This window comes from Perca fluviatilis, chromosome 21, assembly GCF_010015445.1.
Source record: "Perca fluviatilis chromosome 21, GENO_Pfluv_1.0, whole genome shotgun sequence".
NCBI lineage: Eukaryota > Metazoa > Chordata > Actinopteri > Perciformes > Percidae > Perca > Perca fluviatilis.
The window spans coordinates 3581683-3601729 of record NC_053132.1 but is presented as its reverse complement, the minus strand read 5'-3'; the positions used below and the strand labels follow the sequence as shown (position 1 = coordinate 3601729).

The following is a 20047-nucleotide window of genomic DNA, read 5'->3' as shown; positions in this document are numbered from 1 at the left end:
TTACTATCATCCTCACCAACGTAGCTTTGTGGACTTTGACTACTAATAACCAAGTGAAAGATAAATCATTCATGGTAATAATGTTACCTGTTGAGAGGAAATGTGGCTACATCTGCATCGTTCTCCAGATCTTTAAAATCCTGCAGGACGCCACCTCTGAAAAGCCACTCCATTATTCACGGAGTTTTGGAAAACTTTTCTGCAGCTCGTACAGGGAGGGGCGAGGGGAGAACGCCTATTATATACGGTGCCTGAGCAGTGATTGACAGGCAGATTGACCACCCCTGTGGCCCTGATTGGAGAAAATCGACCGGGAGCGGTAGAATTTTGCCAATGGCACCACAGACTGGAGGAGGTGCCAGAGGAGCTGTCTTTTTTTTTTTACATAATTCATGTAGTTCTACTGGAACATAGGGTCAGTTTCAGCAAATATGACAGAAAGTTAGTTTTTATAAGACTTACCTACCGCATCTTTAAAAAGTTAACTCACAATTTGTCCTAACATTCATTCAACAATAACAGCAATAGTGTTGAAAGCAGCATTACTTTCCATAACTAATAGATATAATCATTAGCCCTTTTCACAGGCATATATGCACTGCCTGCTCTTTTGTGGCTAATTACCTATTAGCATATGATATAGCCCTTAGTAACCCGTTAGCTTATGCTATTAGCACCGATAAGCATGGATGCTAGCAAACTCTAGTGTACTCCGTGACGATAGCTGATTCAGGCACAATTTTTTTTATTTATAACAAGGTATAGCCAGTATTAGATAGTAGTTGGTATGTAGAATTGATTCATTTCACTAACTGGCGTTCTTTTTTTATCTTACTGAGTGAATACTGGCAGCCTCCTACATTCTGATGCAGACGCTAAAAGGGATGTGAGGAGACGTAAATCTGATTGGTCAGCTCACGGACCCAAGTTCACCCATTGGCTTATTTACAAGCCCATCAAAGTGTTTTTCAAGCTTTCAGGTAAATAGGAGGATGCTACCGTTATTCACTCAGTAAGATTAAAAGAACGGCAGTTAGTGAAATAAATCAATTCTACATACTAAATACTAAATAATATCTAATACTGACTATACCTTGTTGTAAATAGAGTGAAAGAGAGCTGTGCCTGAATCAACTATCGTCACGGAGTTATAGGCAGCAAAATGGTGAGTCACTCCTTAACACTAGAGTTTGCTAGCATCCATGCTAATCGGTGCTAATAGCATTAAGCTAACGGGTTAGCTAAGGTGCTGTATTCATATGTTAATAGGGTAATTAGCCACAAAAGGCTAGCAGACTAGCTACTGCATATTGCCTGTGAAATGGCTAATGATTATATCTATTGGTTATGGAAAGTATAATGTTGCTTTTCAACACTATTGCTAGCTGTGGATATTTTGTTGAATGAATGTTAGTACAAATTGTGAGTTTATGGTGAAGTAGCTAACTTAAAGAGGCAAATTTTTAGTGCATTCTTTCTACAGTTAGAGGGAGGGATAAATAAGCATGCAAGTCTTAATGCCTCTAGATTACAACACTGTAGCTTAAGTTATGGGAAAATAATACAATTTGAGAGATGTTTACATGCAATTTATGCAATTAAATTTAGGATAGTGTTAAAGTTACTAAGGTTCCATACAACTTGAATTAGAAATGCATTGTTTGTATAAAGGTTGCCTATTAATATAAATGTGCTTTTGTTACATGAAAGGGATTTATATACGTTTAATACCTAAGAGAAGAAATTTAAGAACGGTTGTACAAACTGAATAGAGGTTTAGATATTTCAATAGGGGTTAACTGAAATATGACCTCATTTTATTTTCATTGTAGCCTAAGCAATTGATTTTATTACTGAATAGTATTTGAGAGAAATGTTTTGGCCTTATCTACAGGTGGAGGAGGTGAAAAGGCTACGCAGGGGAGGCCCAGTCCACAGAGGGATATTGAATCACATCGATTCTTCACATCCCAGAGACTTCCAGGGTTTAGAGATTCCCAGTTCAGGATCGAGACTCTGAACGTAGACGGATTTCCCTTGATTCATTCTTCATGGTGGAAGGACAAACGGAAACCAAACTCATATGGGCCCCAATGTTGAACATCTCTGAACTCTTGTCATCAAAGAACAATTGAGCTCATAGAACTGAAAAGGGTTTCTTTTGTGTGCACACTTTATTTTTTCAGTTAGTTTATCTGTATGTATGCCATATTTCTGTGTATATTAATACCACTTTACTTGAGGTCAAAGAATATATTTGTTACACTGTCATAATGTGGTAATGACAGCAAGTCTTATCTATGATATCTTAATGACAAATGCAAATGTTACCACTTTACTTGAGGTCAAAGAATGTTTTCGTTACACTGTCATAATGTTGTCATGACAACAAGTCTTATCCATGATATCTTAATGACAAATACAATTGGTATCACTTTACTTGAGGTCAAAATATGTATTAGTTACACTGTCATAATGTTGTCATGACAGCAAGTCTTATCTATGATATCTTAATGACAAATACAATTGGTACCACTTGAGGTCAAAATATGTATTAGTTACACTGTCGTAATGTTGTCATGAAAGCAAGTCTTATAAATGATATCTTAATGACAAATACAATTGGCACCACTTAAGGTCAAAGAATGTATTCGTTACACTGTCATAATGTGGTAATTACAGCAAGTCTTATCTATGATATCTTAATGACAAATAAAAATGTTACCACTTTACTTGAGGTCAAAGAATGTATTTGTTACACTGTCATAATGTGGTAATGACAGCAAGTCTTATCTATGATATCTTAATGACAAATAAAAATGTTACCACTTTACTTGAGGTCAAAGAATGTTTTCGTTACACTGTCATAATGTTGTCATGACAGCAAGTCTTATCTATGATATCTTAATGACAAATACAATTGGTACCACTTTACTTGAGGTCAAAATATTTATTAGTTACACTGTCATAATGTTGTCATGACAGCAAGTCTTATCCATGATATCTTAATGACAAATACAATTGGTACCACTTTACTTGAGGTCAAAATATGTATTAGTTACACTGTCATAATGTTGTCATGACAGCAAGTCCTATCAATGATATCTTAATGACAAATACAATTGGCACCACTTTACTTGAGGTCAAAATATGTATTAGTTACACTGTCATAATATTGTCATGACAGCAAGTCCTATCAATGATATCTTAATGACAAATACAATTGGTACCACTCAGGCTTCAAAATTAACATTTTCGTCTACCAGCCAAATGGCTAATGAATGTTCAAATATTACCAGCCATTCAATAGATTACCATTGGGTTTTTTGGCTGGTGAGTGAAGCAAATCTACCAGCCACTTGCATATTTCAACAGCATTTGGCTGGTAAACGGTGCTAATTTAGAACCCTGGTACCACTACTTGAGGTCAAAATATTTATTAGTTACACTGTCATAACAGTGTCATAACACCCAGTTTTGTGAAATTTCCTGTCAGACATCTATCTGAAAAAGTGCTAGAATTGGTCTCTAATCTTGCACATCTAATTATAATAATCATTAGGTCAAAATGTCATGAATACAAAAAGAGGTGAATTTCTGTTTATGTGGGGCTGTCGCAACAAAAACATCCTCTGGTAATGTCATCCTGGTTAATGTCAAGTTGTCATTACAAAGACATCCCAAACTAATTTAATGTCAACTTGTCATGACCAAGACAACTTCTGGTAATGACACTTTGATTAATGTCAAAAGTGTCATAATCAAGACAATTTAATGTCAAGTTGTCATGACCAAGACAACTTCTGGTAATATCACTTTGATTAATGTCAAGTTGTCATAATCAAGACAAGCCCAACAATGTCAACTTGTCATGACAAAAACCGAATGACACTTAATGACAGAAGTCATAAACGTTTATGACTTGTTTATAAGGTTTATGACACATTCATGACAGTGTCATGTCATAGTTATGTCGGTACTGTCAAGTAAAGTGTTACCAAACATTTTACATGGGCTTACTTACTATGGACCAACCATTTACTAACTGCATTTACAAATGCTTTACTGATTAGAATGAATGTAGGAACTATGCTTTAGAAATGATAAACAAATAAATTTCTACTAGTTTGTAGATAGTTTATAAAGGGAAAATTATTTAATTTACCACTGGTTTTTGCAATATTTAGAAAGTGTCAAACTTCTATTTATAAACATAATTTTCGAGAGACTTATTTACTATGAACAAACCATTTATGAGTGTGTATACAAATGCTTTATTCATGAGAATTAACATAGGAGCAGTGCTTTACAAATGATGAACAAACCATTTATAACTATGTGAACAAATGCTTTACTGATGATGAGTTATGTAAGAACAATTAATTAATAATGATGAACAAACCATTAACTAATAGGCTTGTTTACTATGAACAAACCATTTATAATTGTGTGAACAAATACTTTACTCATGATGAACTATGTATGAACAATTAATAAGTAATAATGAACAAACCATTAACTAATAGTTAACTAATGCTTAATAAATGATGAATTATGGATAGTTATTATAAAGTTGCCTCCACGTGTCTCAACCTCTTTATTTATGTTATTGGCGGTTGGTTTGCCACCTTGTTGTAGCACCTTCAAATTAACGTCACACATGGTTACGTTCTGAATCCAAGCAAAAATACTATTTTAGGAAATGATTTTTGGGTTGAAAAAGTAAGTTTGTTATAGGCAATGTCAATAAGTCAAATTGTATGAAGTATATATGCATCTGCAAGTAGAGTATATATGTATGCGCAAGTAAAGTACATACTGTATGTATGCACAAGTGAAGTATATATGTAAATGCAAGTGAAGTATATACGCATGCGCAAGTGAAGTATATATGTATCTGCAAGTGAAGTATATACGCATGCGCAAGTGAAGTATATATGTATCTGCAAGTGAAGTATATATGTATGTGCAAGTGAAGTATTTATGTATGCGCAAGTGAAGTATGTATGTACCCAGGTGAAAAAAAGTTCTATTAAAAATATACTTTAATAAAGTGTACTAAGTATATTTTCTAAATTTTGTACTATTTTCGTCAAATCCAAGTATAGTGAAGTGTATTCAATTATGTATTAACTTGAACTTAACATCTATTTGACTACACTTCAAGTGTAAATAGTATACTAAAATGGAACAACTTTTTTTAAACTTCAAGTGCACTAAAATACACTACTGAAAATCAAGATTCATGAGCAATTAAGCACACTTACAGTACAATTGCATTGTATTGCCATTCTTATTGAAATACACTTAAAAAGGCATTGCAGCGCAACTTACAGTTGCGTTTAAGTATATTTTGTTCATACTGCTATCATACTTATAATTACTATAAACTATGTTAATTTAGTATGCCTCTCTGATATTTCAAGTGATCTACAAATGCACTTCATAACTATATTTAGTGCTTTTAAAGTGTCCCACTATGACAATAATAATGTGTTTGAAGTGAAGTTCAATTACAACCTAAACATCATAAACACGTACTTTCAGTGCAATGTTATTATAGTGTAAGGTAGAAACAAATTGTTTGAAGTATATTTCATCTGTACTTTTATCCCCATTTTGTTATACTTAAGCATGAATGTTGCTATTACACTACAAGTGTATTATATTACAATTCAGTTCAAGTGCATTACATCAACAGATTATAAATTGCATTTCAGAAAAGGATCTTTATTATTGACACAAAAGTAAAACACAAAAGCAGATATTGGCAAAAGCAGGACCCTTGAACAGTAAAGGCAGCGTCAATAGAAAAAAAAAAAAAAGAGAAAGAATATGAGCGATATCCGCCGTGCTCGGACATACACCGCTGTGGACGATGTCTTCCAGTTCTAGTGTTAAAAATTCCTTAGAAATAAAAGTTTATTGATCTTTGAAAAAGTGTACCTGCATTATTATGCCATTATCATTATATTAGATGAAAATGGTCTCAGGACGACAAAATTATGGTTTATCACAATAATTTCTGGGACAATTTATCGCATCCAGCAAAACTTGTTATCGTTGACCGGCCTACTCCGCTAATATACTGGACCAAACATACAAGGATCGTTGTTCCCAACAGTAACAACAACAGAGGAACATAGGGTCCAAGTTGAAAAACCCAAAGTTACCCTTTAAATTGTGCACTCTGTTTTCAAAATAGTTTTTCAAATGACAACATTTTTTAACCCTGTGTAAAAAAATAAATAAATTCCATCTGGTATAGCAGTACCAAAGATGCCTGTTGGTCTTTAATGTAGTCTGTTTTCTAGAGAGAAAACTTTTGCTTGGTTTGCAAAAGGTTATTTCCATGCAGCTCCATGCAAATCCTGTCCAGTTAATTCAAACAAAAAAAACCTAGTCCAAAGAGTACAGCCATACCAACGATGCCTTTAGGGACAACTACGCTGTTTGGTTGATGGCGCAGTCTCTCTGGCCCTTTCACTGGAAGAGCCTGTTTTTTAGAGCAAGTGCTTTGTTGGTAAGTTTCCCTCCTCAAGTTCCATGCAAATCTTTTGGATCGAAGGCGAGCAGGGTAGCTGAAGTTCAGGGCATACTGTACATTAGTCCAAACAGCGTAGCAACAGGTAATGCTACATTATAAAGATCTTGCAACATCTTGATGCCTTCAAGGACAATACCAATGTCCCCTGGTTCATCACTTGAAGCATGTTCTTTAAGAACATAAATCCCAACACTGGTTTCTTCAGTGGCCTCGTTGATGGCGTCTTCATCCATGCCCTATTAATAAAAGAAGAAGAAAAAGGCAGTCAATAAGACCAATCGAGAAACAAATACACAAGTATTAAATCATAAGGGAGTAGTAAGTAGGGCTAACGATTTTAGAAAATAATCTAATTGTGATTTTTTTCCACAAATATTGTGATTGCAATTTAATATGCAATAATTTTTTAAGCTCTTTGTCTTCTGTATTATTCAACAAAGACAAGTAATACATCCTTGTATAGTATGAACAACACAATATTAGATAGATTAAGATTATTTCCTGGAGGCCAGGTCTGGATGTGATGATGAAATTAGGTGATGCATGAATTTATATGAATGACATCTTTTATTTAACTACTTCAATCACAGTAGTATATTGAGCACTGACCAAGCCTGGTGTAAACATTCATATGAAAGTCAGAAACAAATCACACAAACTAAAGTGCAGATTGCAAAACTATGTGGCTTTACCACACTTAGTAGTACTTAGATTATTTAATTATTATTAACTGTAATAAACATGTGGATTGCATTGTTTTTTTTGAACACAAGTCAACTGGTGTACACTGTCATATGGGTACATATTTCTCTAAGAATATTACAACATGGTTAGTACAAAGGTACTAGCCTTGCTGTCAACTCCAAACACGTAGGAAAGAGATTGACAGTAAAGACAAAGAAAGATACAAATATGAAGATAAGTAAGAAAATAAATAGAGGAAAGGTTAAAACTGAGACAAAAAGATGAATATAGTAGGAGAAAGATGAAAAATAAGTAGACGTTGGGCCTTGCCGTTCTTGCCAATAAATTGTGGTATATAAAATATAACCTATAACATTACATAACCTTTCCACAACTCTAAAATCGTAATGTTTTTCAAAAAAAGAAATAACACTAAACAGCCAGTTGGTGTTTTAATGTTTCTGATACTGTTAAAGTTTAAATTGGCAATACATGTGAGAGTAGGTCCATTTTCATTTGTAAACAATTGAGAAACAAATAAATGTTTCCATCTGTAACTTTCAATTATTTTAGGAAATATACAAAGAAAAAACAAATATGACAGCACTTACCACTATAAAGCATTTGATTGTGTATGCTGTTCAAATAGGATCCTATGAAAGAAAACATTTAGAATCAGTGAGGTGAACAAAGCACATTGACTCAATAATTAAAAGACCACACAAAATAAAGCACACAACAAAGACACAAAGGTGGGCTAAAAATCCAGTTTGAGTCCGACCTTAAAAACGCTGCCTTTTAGTATGAAAACTTAATGATTTATGGAGGGCTTCTTTAGTGTGCAAGAGTGGAGAGAGATTTAGGAAAATGACATGGTAAAAAAAAAAAAAAAAAAAAAAAAAAAAAAAAAAAAAAAGAGTTCCCATACACTGTGCTAACGTCAGTTGCCCCGATACATTTTCATGTCAGCAGCACCCTCCCGCATATAATCAACACACACACACACACACACACACACACACACACACACACACACACACACACACACACACACACACACACACACAGTCTGTAACTGAATAACCGACACCTTTAGCTACAACACTCGTTCGTTTCTACCCGACGTTACATTGAACTTGTAGCTAAGCCTGTGGTCTTAGCTAGCTAACCTTAGCTATTAGCAAACCAACATATAACGTTATGCCCAAACAACTCGACGGACCTTTTTTTTGTTACATAAAGTCGCGTTACATCAGCATCAATGTAATCTAAATGTGTTCCGAACTAAACCCGACCACTTAACACTCATTCTTATGAGGCTGACTGGCTCCTCTTCACCGGCTGCCATTAACATTACGTTAGCTACATTGAAATACCGTTGTTAGGAGCAGGACCGTGGGGAGAAACACAATTATTAATGCTAGACTAAGTAGTTACTAGTTAGTGATGGTATTAGCTAACTTAGTTACAAGAAAACCGATATATTTATAGAATGCACAAACAAGTGAACGGACTTTTGTAACGCGTTACATGCAGTACAAAAACATTATGAACAAGAAAAAATAATTTTGATTGATGCTAACTTACTTTTTGTGAAGAAGACAACACATGGCTGCTGTAGAATTAATCCTGCACGCAGCCAACACATACTCAACATCCTTCTTGTTTTGGCGATGTCCTTGTTGAAACAGTTTGGCTGTGTTGGCAGCATAGATAGACAGTATATAAACGGTTGGTGTCAGTGCCGGGAAGTGCCACCTACACTTCCTGGCGCCATTTGATTCAAATATACCAATTTCGGGTAGTGACCAAACTTAATTCGATCATTTAAAATGTTCAATTCAATCAATTTCAATCAACGCAAAAGGAATCTATACAAAAACACCTGAAGTCTACAAGATTGAACCATGTTCTTGAAAGGAATATAAATGAATTCCGTAGCATATTCTAAATTCATTTTTGTAAATTCAAAGACCTGCTATTTATTTTTTTCAGTGTACTTTGATATGCTAACAAGTACACTTATATTTAGTGCACTTTGTTTACAGTGTACTAAGATTACACTACTGATGAAGTGAAATTAGTGTACACTTTCAAAAATTATACTAACTCTGTATTAAAAATAAGTGTACTTATTATAAGTGTACACTAAGTTACCACTATACATTTTGTATTTTTAACATATTTTATGAAAGTACTCTGATATGCCACTAAAAATACACTTATTTTAGAGTGTACTGTATAAAGTGTACAGAAGTCACACTTCTAATGAAGTGAGATCATAGTACACTTTAAAAAGTATACTAACAATTATATTTCCAAAAATATACTTCCCATAAGTACACTGAATTGCCACTCTAAGTATGTCAAATTTAATACACTTAAAAAAAATAAACTTCTATACTATTTAAAATACATTAACAAAAAAATACACTTTCAAAAAGTACATTTAAAAAATAATTTGATTACTGGTAAATTAGTATACTTACTTTTTGGACTCTGAAGTTGAACTTAATTACATCTATTTTGAAGTATACTTTTAAAAAGTACATATTAAATACTCTTTAAATAAAGCACAACAAGTAGAAGCATACTTGTTTTATACTTCATGTACTTCATTCATATTTCTAATACACTAAAGTATACTAATTTTTTACCTGGGTATGCACAAGTGAAGTATAAATGTATTTGCAAGTGAGGTATATATGCAGTGTTAATATTTTGGGCAAACGTGAACTGAATGTACTTTATTACTGCCTGATGAACATTACTGTGAACTCCTTCATTCTGGTGTCTGTGAACGGCATCCCAGCTAAAACACACCGTAAACAGGCCTTAATATGTATGTATGTATGCATTTTATACAAGAATTGCTCACAAGTTATTATTAGCAGATTTAGTAGTTTTTCAAGCTATTGTCTAAATCTTAAAATTGTCTTGGTATAGACTGATTCAAAAACAAGTTTTAGTGAACAATAACAAAAAAGTAATTCCGCCCGCATCCAGAATGCTAAAAAATAATTATTTTTGCTGTTTAGGATTTTATAGGCTGTAATAAGGTTTAGGTGCAATTATTAACTGGGTTTCAAAGCACCTTCTTTATTCACAGTATATTGTAAAATACCCCTTTTTTCAAAAAGGCTCATCCTTTCTTTACAGATGCACTTTTAACTCCATCCCCTGCTATCCCATGGGCTCAGCCAAGTGATGCTGCATCATGGATATCATTGTATTATTTTTCGTTGAGATGTATTTTTATTTTGAAATAAAGAAGCTGTAAAACATACAGCTGTATAATATTTTTCTTTAGGTGTTTAAACATTGTGACTGACAGTGGAATTAGCTGCAATACAACGGGCAACAGCTGAAATCTTGCTTAGGGCACCAAGTTGGTTAGGGCCGGGTCTCTAATACAGTAGCAGGTGTTGACATCAAATGAAAAGTAACAAGTACCTGAGAGTCAGTGCTAGCATTAACAAGCTAGGCTCACTAGCTTCGGAAACCCTGTTGTGCGTCTGCCCTATTTCTGATACTGTGGCGGCAGAAATCAACATAGAGGAAACACTGGGTAGCTTTTGCGCCTATTATTATTATTATTATTATTATTATTATTATTATTATTATTATTATTATTATTATTACTACATGTTGAATCGGCTGCAGGGCTACTCTGACAGTTTTATATTTTCATAAAGATACCCATTTTATAATAGGCTTACCCATAATACTTTTATAACAATACCCATAATAATTTTGAATATTTATAGTTTTTTCTTTCCTTTTATTTTTACCGCACAACCTCCCGGCCCTAGTCTGGTTGACACCGGACCTTTCTCAGCTGTAACTGAGAGTGGGTCTGGCAAAGGTTCATTGACAGCTCATTTCCAAAGGGGCGTCACCAACGGACGCCGCTCAAATGCCTCTGGGCGCTTTGGATAGTCCTTCAACCAATCAGATCAACAATCCAGCTGATGCTGAGCTTTGGTAGCCGTCATGTTGAATGTAAACAAAAAGCTGCTCGCCGTCACTGCGCTATCGTCGTCGCGTAAAGCCCGCCTCAACGGTTGTGATTGGTGCTTTGATTTTGGGGAGATTGGAAATGGGTATGAATGGGCTCTTGGCCAGACTGACTTGCCAGAAGTTCGTCAGGGTTTACCCAGGCTATCCCGGCCCCCTTTATGAAAACCTTTGGCCTAGGCTATTTCATTTTATTTTATCCAGAAAATGCATAGTATTGATTATTGCGCACACACACACACACACACACACACATGAATGCTCAATTAAATTAAAAAAAAGTATTTGTACAAATTTATGTGTTATTTATCAGATCAGTCCCCACCCAAGCCCCTGCCGACAAAATCTCACTCTGAACTATGTTCAAAACTTGAGAGCCCTGGTCATAAGAAGCTAACACTGGATATATTTGACATCTTTGTCAAGTACACACACACACACACACACACACACACACACACACACACACACACACACACACACACACAAAACCTGTTTGTGGTTACAGCAGAAACCACTGTTCACCACACCCCCAACTGGCACCGTCAGACACCGCCTACCAAGAGCCTGGGTCTGTCCCAGGTTTCTCCCTAAAAGGGAGTTTCTCCTCGCCACTGTCGCACTAAATGCTTGCTCTTGGCGGAATTACTGGATTGTTGGGTCTTTGTAACTAGATCTACTCTATCTGTAAAGTTTCTTGAGCTAACTCTTGTTATGATTTGAAACTACTGTTGCTTTAAGGTCATAAGAAGCTAACACTGGATATTTTTACATGTATGTCAAGACACACACACACACACACACACACACACACACACACACACACACACACACACACACACAGCGGGGCAGATCCAGATGAAAAATACATACAGAGAATATTTTTAAAGCTGTGGAAGGATGTCTACCCATTAACTTTAAAAAAAACTATATATAAAAGTATTTTCACAGCGCAGGGACTAATTGAACCGCAGGGCTGTGTCAAACTGATAAGGAACTGCACCAACTGCTTGTTGGTGCAGGTGTTGATCAGTGTTTTCAAAAGTACAATTCCACTAGATCAAATGATAAGGATCTCAGAGAGGAAACTTGAAGATAATAATAGTTATTACAGCGAGTCAATCATGCCGACAATAACACATTATGTAGCAAAGCATCTTCACAGATAGTTTTACAGGTTGTGGAAATGTGCATTGGTGCCTGATCACATGAGCAGTACAGTGTCCCCTGCACATGCTTCTCTTCCTTTATTTAGCTTTCTGGAGGAGCACTATAGAAAAATAAGCTATATACATATTGTCTTCAGCTTGCCAGACTCAACTGCGTAAACAGAAGTAAAGTAACATCTGATTTTAACCCAAACCACGATCATTTTCTAATCCAAGTAGTTTGAATCTAAACCTAACCAAACTGCAACTGTTTCACAATGTTATTGACATGTCCACAACCGCGACAGTTACATTCTCTGGTTTAGTTTTGACAAAAATCGTATTAGAGGGTAGGAATAAATGACGTGAAGAATTGGATCAATGAAAACCGGAGTAAATTCACCTCGTCCTGACCATCCGATCCAAACGCCTCCCCCACCTCCTGCTCCTCAACTCCTCCCTGCTGCTCTGCCTGATCAGGCCTGACAACGACATTCACTATGCATTAGGAGAAGTTGGCAGGAAAGCCTGGAACACTGTTAGCCTCGGCACAGGTGGGGATGGAGAAGATATCCAGGACTTCACCAGAAAACACACACACTTGACGGAAATTTGTCTTAAAAAGTTCAAGTGAGGCGAGTGGTAGTTAAGCAGAAAGGAAGATCTAAGCACCAAAAGTGATGGCTGAGGAAGTCTTTGAATGCAGAAAATTGAGACCTGAATTAAACTTTAGCAGAATAACTATAAAGAAAATGTATTTTGTCAGGTAGCAAACATTATCCAGTGTCTGATAAGCAATAATGACATCCATAAGGGAACCTGCACATTCCTGACTACTCATGTTGGGACACCATTAGTTTATTAAAATCCATGCTACGTCTTTGCTTAATGTTGTTTTATTATGATTAGGTCACTGCAACGCAGGCAGACCAGATGACCAGTCAGACCCACATTAGGTAAGGTTGTGATTTTCCACTTTCTCTTCTTATGTCAATCAATTCATTTCTCACATGAATTCATATCCGTTCCTTCCATTTGTGCATCAAAACAGTCATAATTATTAAATACATGTGTATGATATCAGAATCAAATATTGTATATAATTGAGTCAAAGTTTGTCTTTTAATTTCCAGGTGGATGCTGATTGCAGCTGCCTTCACATTTCTCAGGCTTTATGGCCATACACTAGCATTTTGGAGTAACAGTTGCTACTGCACTGCTCTCTGGGCTCAACTTGCAGGAACAGTTTAAATGTGGTCAAAAGATAATAGGAAAATGTTGAAAATTTTAATTTTTTTTTGATTGAATACAATTATTTTTCATTAAATTAAGAACACTGTTTGGAAAGCATTTCATTTGTTTATTCTGAAGTATACCTTATTAATATAAAAATATTAGTAACTGGAGATTATTATATAACATCAGTTATAATAATAATTAAAATGCGTAATATCAATAAAACTTGCTTCTCTGCTGAGTAATTGAGTGAGTGAGCGAGGGAGAGAGAGAGACAGACAGGGAAAAAGGGAGGGAGAGAGAGCCAGGCAGGCGGAGAGAGAGAGAGAGAGAGAAAGAGAGAGAGAGAGAGAGAGAGAGAGAATTGTGTTGAATCAGCATTTACACAAATAGGGCAACCCTAGTCCAGGGATGTTGTAAAAATGGCTCTACGGACGTAATAATCGGCTGAAATTCTACATCAGTATTTACATTTCAATTGTTCATATTCTATTCAGGATAATATACCAACAATTTATCATGCATCCATAATATAGTCAACTAATAAATGGTCACAACTACATAGTAGAATTACAAGGAATTTGCTAATTATTTTCATAGGGTTAGGTTATAGGATTAGGGCTGAATAGTTATTGTGACAGATTTAGAAATATTTTCAATGTAGTCTTACCTGGGATCAGTTGATCTCTCCGAGCATCATAGAGCATTCCCAGGGTGAAAGGTCGACCCAGGGCAGCAACAGTCTTATCTGAGGCAATTTCTCCAACCTGTTGAGAAAAGTGAACACAGCCTTCAGTACTTGTAGCAAGTTTGTTTGTTGAGGAGAAGATTAAAAAGTCACTACAACTTCTCTCCTTCTGTTAAGATTTAGTTCCAAGCAATAAGGCAAAAAAAAGGGTACAGGATTGACAGCTGGGGGCAACAGTCTACATCGCTCTGAAAGCTCCGCAGAAAGTGGCTCCGATTCCTTTGTCTTGACAGTTAATATACCATTCTACTCTGCCGCAGTATTCTCCCATTGGTTCTGGCAGGTGTCAGGTCCTCTTTGACTCAGCAATTCTGTACACTTGCTGATTCTACCAAGTCTGAGGTGCATTAAAGTGTTGGCTCTTTGCCAGGTATTGGCGGGGTGGGAGGTTTCCCAGGCACGTCCAGCTGGGAGCAGGCCTAGGTGAAGACCCAGGACTCGTTGGAGGGATAATATCTCCAACCTGGCCTAGGAACGCCTTGGGATCCCCCAGTCAAAGCTGGCTAATGTGGCTCAGAAAAGGGAAGTTTGGGGTCCCCTGCTGGAGCTGCTGGCCCCGCGACCCGAAGATGGATGGATGGATGACATTTCCCTTTGTCCGTGACTGAAGGTATTTAAATCAAATTAAACAATTCTGTACGACATTCTGCTTCACGAGGATGTCGATGTTTTAACTCATCTGTCAGCGTGCAGCCACTAAAAGCCAAAGCCCAAGACAGTCTCACTCCCTACTTGTCAAATGTTTGACGCATGGTCAAGGACCCTGGCGTCAAGTTTCAATGAAATAGGGGTACCCTTGACGTTATTTTTCGACGAGGGGGTCAGATAGACATTCATGTTATTCCCTCACCGTCGGATATCGACAAAAGAAAAAAACACGCCCCCCGCCCCTTAACTCGAAATCTGTGACAGTTATTATTGGTATTTTTAGCCCAATAACTGCTGTTTTAATCAAGATTATTCACGAGATATTATCATGGTTTATATGTATTTATTTTAATGTTATTATTTCGGTCTATTTCGGCCAGGGAAGCTGGGTTGCTTTTTTGTTTATTTATATTTTTTAAACTATAATGCCACATCTATCAACATTTATTTAGATGTTATCATAGTATTCATTTCTTTACTTTAATAATATTATTTCGGTCGTATTACCGGTGAAATATTACAGTATATGCTGTAATACAGAACATTACGATATGATGCTAGCAGGACGCATTCAAAGCCGATATCCCCCAATGCAAAGCGGCCATTCATTTGAAAGAATCGGGCAGCGATCAGCGGATCTTTAATGTCAGTATCACTTCAATATCCATATATACAGTCAGTGGTCAGTATCACTTCAATATACAGATATACAGTCAGTGGTCAGTATCACTTCAATATACATATATACAGTCAGTGGTCAGTATCACTTCAATATACATATATACAGTCAGTGGTCAGTATCACTTCAATATCCATATATACAGTCAGTGGTCAGTATCACTTCAATATACAGATATACAGTCAGTGGTCAGTATCACTTCAATATACATACATACAGTCAGTGGTCAGTATCACTTCAATATACATATATACAGTCAGTGGTCAGTATCACTTCAATATCCATATATACAGTCAGTGGTCAGTATCACTTCAATATACAGATATACAGTCAGTGGTCAGTATCACTTCAATATCCATATATACAGTCAGTGGTCAGTATCACTTCAATATACAGATATACAGTCAGTGGTCAGTATCACTTCAATATACATACATACAGTCAGTGGTCAGTATCACTTCAATATACATATATACAGTCAGTGGTCAGTATCACTTCAATATCCATATATACAGTCAGTGGTCAGTATCACTTCAATATACAGATATACAGTCAGTGGTCAGTATCACTTCAATATACATATATACAGTCAGTGGTCAGTATCACTTCAATATCCATATATACAGTCAGTGGTCAGTATCACTTCAATATACATATATACAGTCAGTGATTGTGTCACCAGCAACAACACGTTGCTCAGTTTTGTTCCAGTAAGTTATGAACCATAATAACGTTTAAACGAATCCGCGGAAAACTCGGAAGTGACGTAGTACGTCCCGCTCGCGATATTACGAATCCCACTATGGCCACGCCAAGACCCGCCCTTCAATAGCATTCACACACTACTATTGGCCAGGTCCATGCTTACACGTACAGGTCCTATCCCCTGACCAATCCCCTAACCCTAACCTTAACCACTCGAGGTGAAATGCCTAACCCTAACCAATCAAGCTGCTTCGTAGGGCGGGTCTTGGCGTGGCCATAGTGGGATTCGTAATTTTGCGTCCCGCTCAGCGGATAAGATGATAAAAATATATAATATTCGTAATATTGATGTTTTTTTCTAACGTTGTATTTGAGGAGTTAAACAATAAAGATAGTTATAATAATAAAATACAGTTTCATGTATTTGTCTCATATATTGTGTGCTCGGCCGGCCGGCGGGCGGCCGCAATCTGAAATGGAATCAAGCCATTTCACGGCAGACAGCAGAAACACAGGAGCCGAACGAGTCCCCCCACCCACCCCGGAAGAACTACAAGTGCACAAGCTTTGTAACAGCTTCTGTGGCGTTTCTTATGGGAGTTGTAGTTTTAAAGTATATTGGTATATTTCTCATAAGTAGAAGTTGGCAGTGTATAATTTTGGATACACCCTGGGGTTTTTTGGGATGGAGAACACACTGGTGTCATCAGATTTTAAAAATCAAATCGTTAAATAGGTGAAAATAGCTTATTACCACATTTGACATTGCTTACAGTAGGTACAATTTGGTGACCATATCTACCTGATAGCTGAGGTCTAGAGCTTTCTAGAACAGCTGGTCTTATGTGTGTAGCACCTTCTGTTGCTAAATGACAAGCCTTCATACATGGACTGGGTTCAAGGTTCAGAGGTCAATATTTCAAAGCAGGAGTAATGTATCCTCTTCAGACTGACATATGTTACTGTCCAGGTTGAGACCTTTCCAACGATGTGTTTGGTATTGTCCTATGGCTGTCCATAAGGCGGCTCAGGTAAAGCTCTTTTTGCTTCAGTACATTTGTATTTATGTCACCTCTGTGTATAAGTAGGCTACATGACGTAATTACACACATAATGTGAAATATGATGTAGTTACGTTTGTTATGTATCCAAATAACGTTAAACGGGAACGCAAACTGCGGCCTCCTGGGTCACAGTGTGTTTTGTTTGATGAAATAGATTTTGGACATGTGGCTCACTACACATGAGAAGCCTTATGAGTTATTGTCAAGAAACATTAGAGATTAAACTTATCCTGAAGGAAATTACTTGCTGCAGTTGCAACACAAAGTAGGAAGAGTGCACTTATAAAAAAGTCTAAGATAACAATATAAACTAAAATAAATACAATATATTAGGCAGGAGCGCAGTGCAGAGGTGTGGTTCAGAATTCCAATTACTATTGAAGGACTGGAATGTCTCACAGGAATAACACACCAAGTTTCACCTAATTTTAAGTGTACTTGATGGTAAAAAGTATACATTCTTTCTTTAAATTTGCTATTAGCTTTTAATATGGTTGATTGAAGGGGACATAATGAGTTGTTTAAAACTTTAAACACAAAGTTTAGATCTTGGTTTCGTTGGTCTTGAGACTTTGGCCTGAATACTACCATGAAGAATATTTCTCAGTGTGAAGCTTGTGTCTATACCGTCTTTATTAACCCTTCAGATCCTTTAACTAAAGTAAAAGTACTAAAACCACACTTTAAAAATACTCTGTTACAAGTAATGGTCCTGCATTGAAAATGTTACTTCAGTAAAAGCATGTAAGTATGATCAGGAAAATGTACTTAAAAGTATTAAAAGTAAAGTACTCAATGCAGAGAAAATCCTCCAATTTTAGAAAGTGTAAAGGATCCAAACAGTTTGGTGTTTAATGGTCTAATCATTTCAGCTGGACTTGTAGGCCGTTACTTGTTGGCTAGTTTCATTATAATAAAACATGGTATTTCATAAACTTGTTTGCAAACATCTGAATGTGTAAAGTAACTAAAGCTGTCAGATTAATGTAGTATGTAGTAGTGGTGTCAACAATAATCGATTCGGTGATGCATCGCAATGCGGGGCATGCACGATTCAGCTTCGATGCGGCAAAGTGCCATAATGGATTTTGTCACTGTTTATTTTCTGGCCTTGAGTGGACAATAAAGTTGTGAAGTTTCAATTACTTCTGTATCAAAGATACAGGAGAGTGATAATACACAAATAGCAGCCAATAAAATCTGTTGTTCAATATCTGACTGCTTGTGACTGATAAAATTTGCCTTGTTGTGTGCAGTAGAATTTTGATGCATCGCAATGCATCGTAGAATTGAATCGAATCGTTACCTGGTGAATCGTAATCGAATTGAATTGTGAGGGCAGTGCCAATGCACACCCCTAGTATGTAGAGTAAAAAGTGCAATATTTCTCTCTGAAATGTCTGAGTATAAATAGAAAGTGGCATGAAAAGAAAACAATCACGTGAAGTTTAGTGGTCATATTCTGCTCATTTTCAGGTTCATAATTGTATTAATTTATAAGTATATTAAGTATATTGTATAATTTAGAGGTTATATCAGAATAGGTTTGTGTGGTTTAATTTTAAAAAAACACCATATTTTTGTTGTACCGCACATTGCTGCAGCTCCTCTTTTCACCCTGTGTGTTGAGCTCTCTGTTTTAGCTACAGAGTGAGGAATCTCACTTCTGTTCCATCTTTGGTGGGAGTCGCACATGCTCAGTAGATACTCACTTAGTCAGTGCTTGGGCACAGACATTAGTAACTGGGAGAGTGTAGACTAACGTGACTAGATAGAACTACGTGTGAAAGTTACGAACATGGCGGCAGTAGTTCAACTATACATGTTCGAACCAGAATCGGATCCTGAAAAAGGAGGGGAGTCTCCTGCAGAACCTGAGACTCAGAGAATTCAAATGTTTCGGCCGATGACGTAGACGGCCCTGCCGATTTTGACCAGCTCACCCCGAGACTGAAGGCAGGATACATTTAGAAACCGTATCTCACTCAAAACAGCATGGATGTTTTTTTTCCAAGTTTGTATGCATGTGGAAGCACCAGAGACACAAAATAACACCCCAAATCTCAGAAAAAGTGATTTGTTTCCTAATACGGGCCCTTTAAGTAACTGACAGTATGTAGAGTACTGGAGTAAATGTACTTAGTTACATTCCACCACTCCTAGTGTCTATACCATCTTTTCGGTCCAGCATGAAAGCAGCAGAACTTTGCCCAGAATTTATCTGGAAGTTAATCAGTTTCTGTTTTCCTCCTGTTGCACCGACACCGGCCCTGTTACTCTGACTAATGCTGAGTGTCCATGAGGAGAGCTGTTGTTACAATGCAGTCCTCTGTGTCTGTGTGTCTGTGTGTGTCTGTCCTTAATGTTTGTTCAGACAGGCTTCCTGTGTGTACACATCTGAGTTTAGAGAACATTTTCACTGCTGTTTACAGATTACCCAACACTTCTTTAATTAAATATTAATATGTTTGATGCAGCTCTTTCAGGAGCAAAACAAAGCCACCCTTGTGCTCGCAGTTAATACAGGACACACATTTTATACTTCATCGTCCCTTTAGGGATATTAGTTTT

At 36.5% G+C, this 20047-nt stretch overlaps 1 protein-coding gene across 1 annotated transcript in view; it reads right to left on the bottom strand.

Moving 5' to 3' along the window:
* LOC120551583 (neoverrucotoxin subunit alpha-like) overlaps nt 1–14651 on the bottom strand; it is a 34101-nt gene extending 19450 nt beyond the window's left edge. Inside the window, exons 1-2 of the mRNA XM_039789069.1 lie at nt 14631–14651; nt 14303–14399 (exon numbers count right to left, since the gene is read on the bottom strand). Of these exons, the coding sequence (XP_039645003.1) occupies nt 14303–14399; nt 14631–14651 (118 nt within the window). The remainder of the gene's footprint in view (nt 1–14302; nt 14400–14630) is intronic.
* Nucleotides 14652–20047: the final 5396 nt, after the last annotated feature.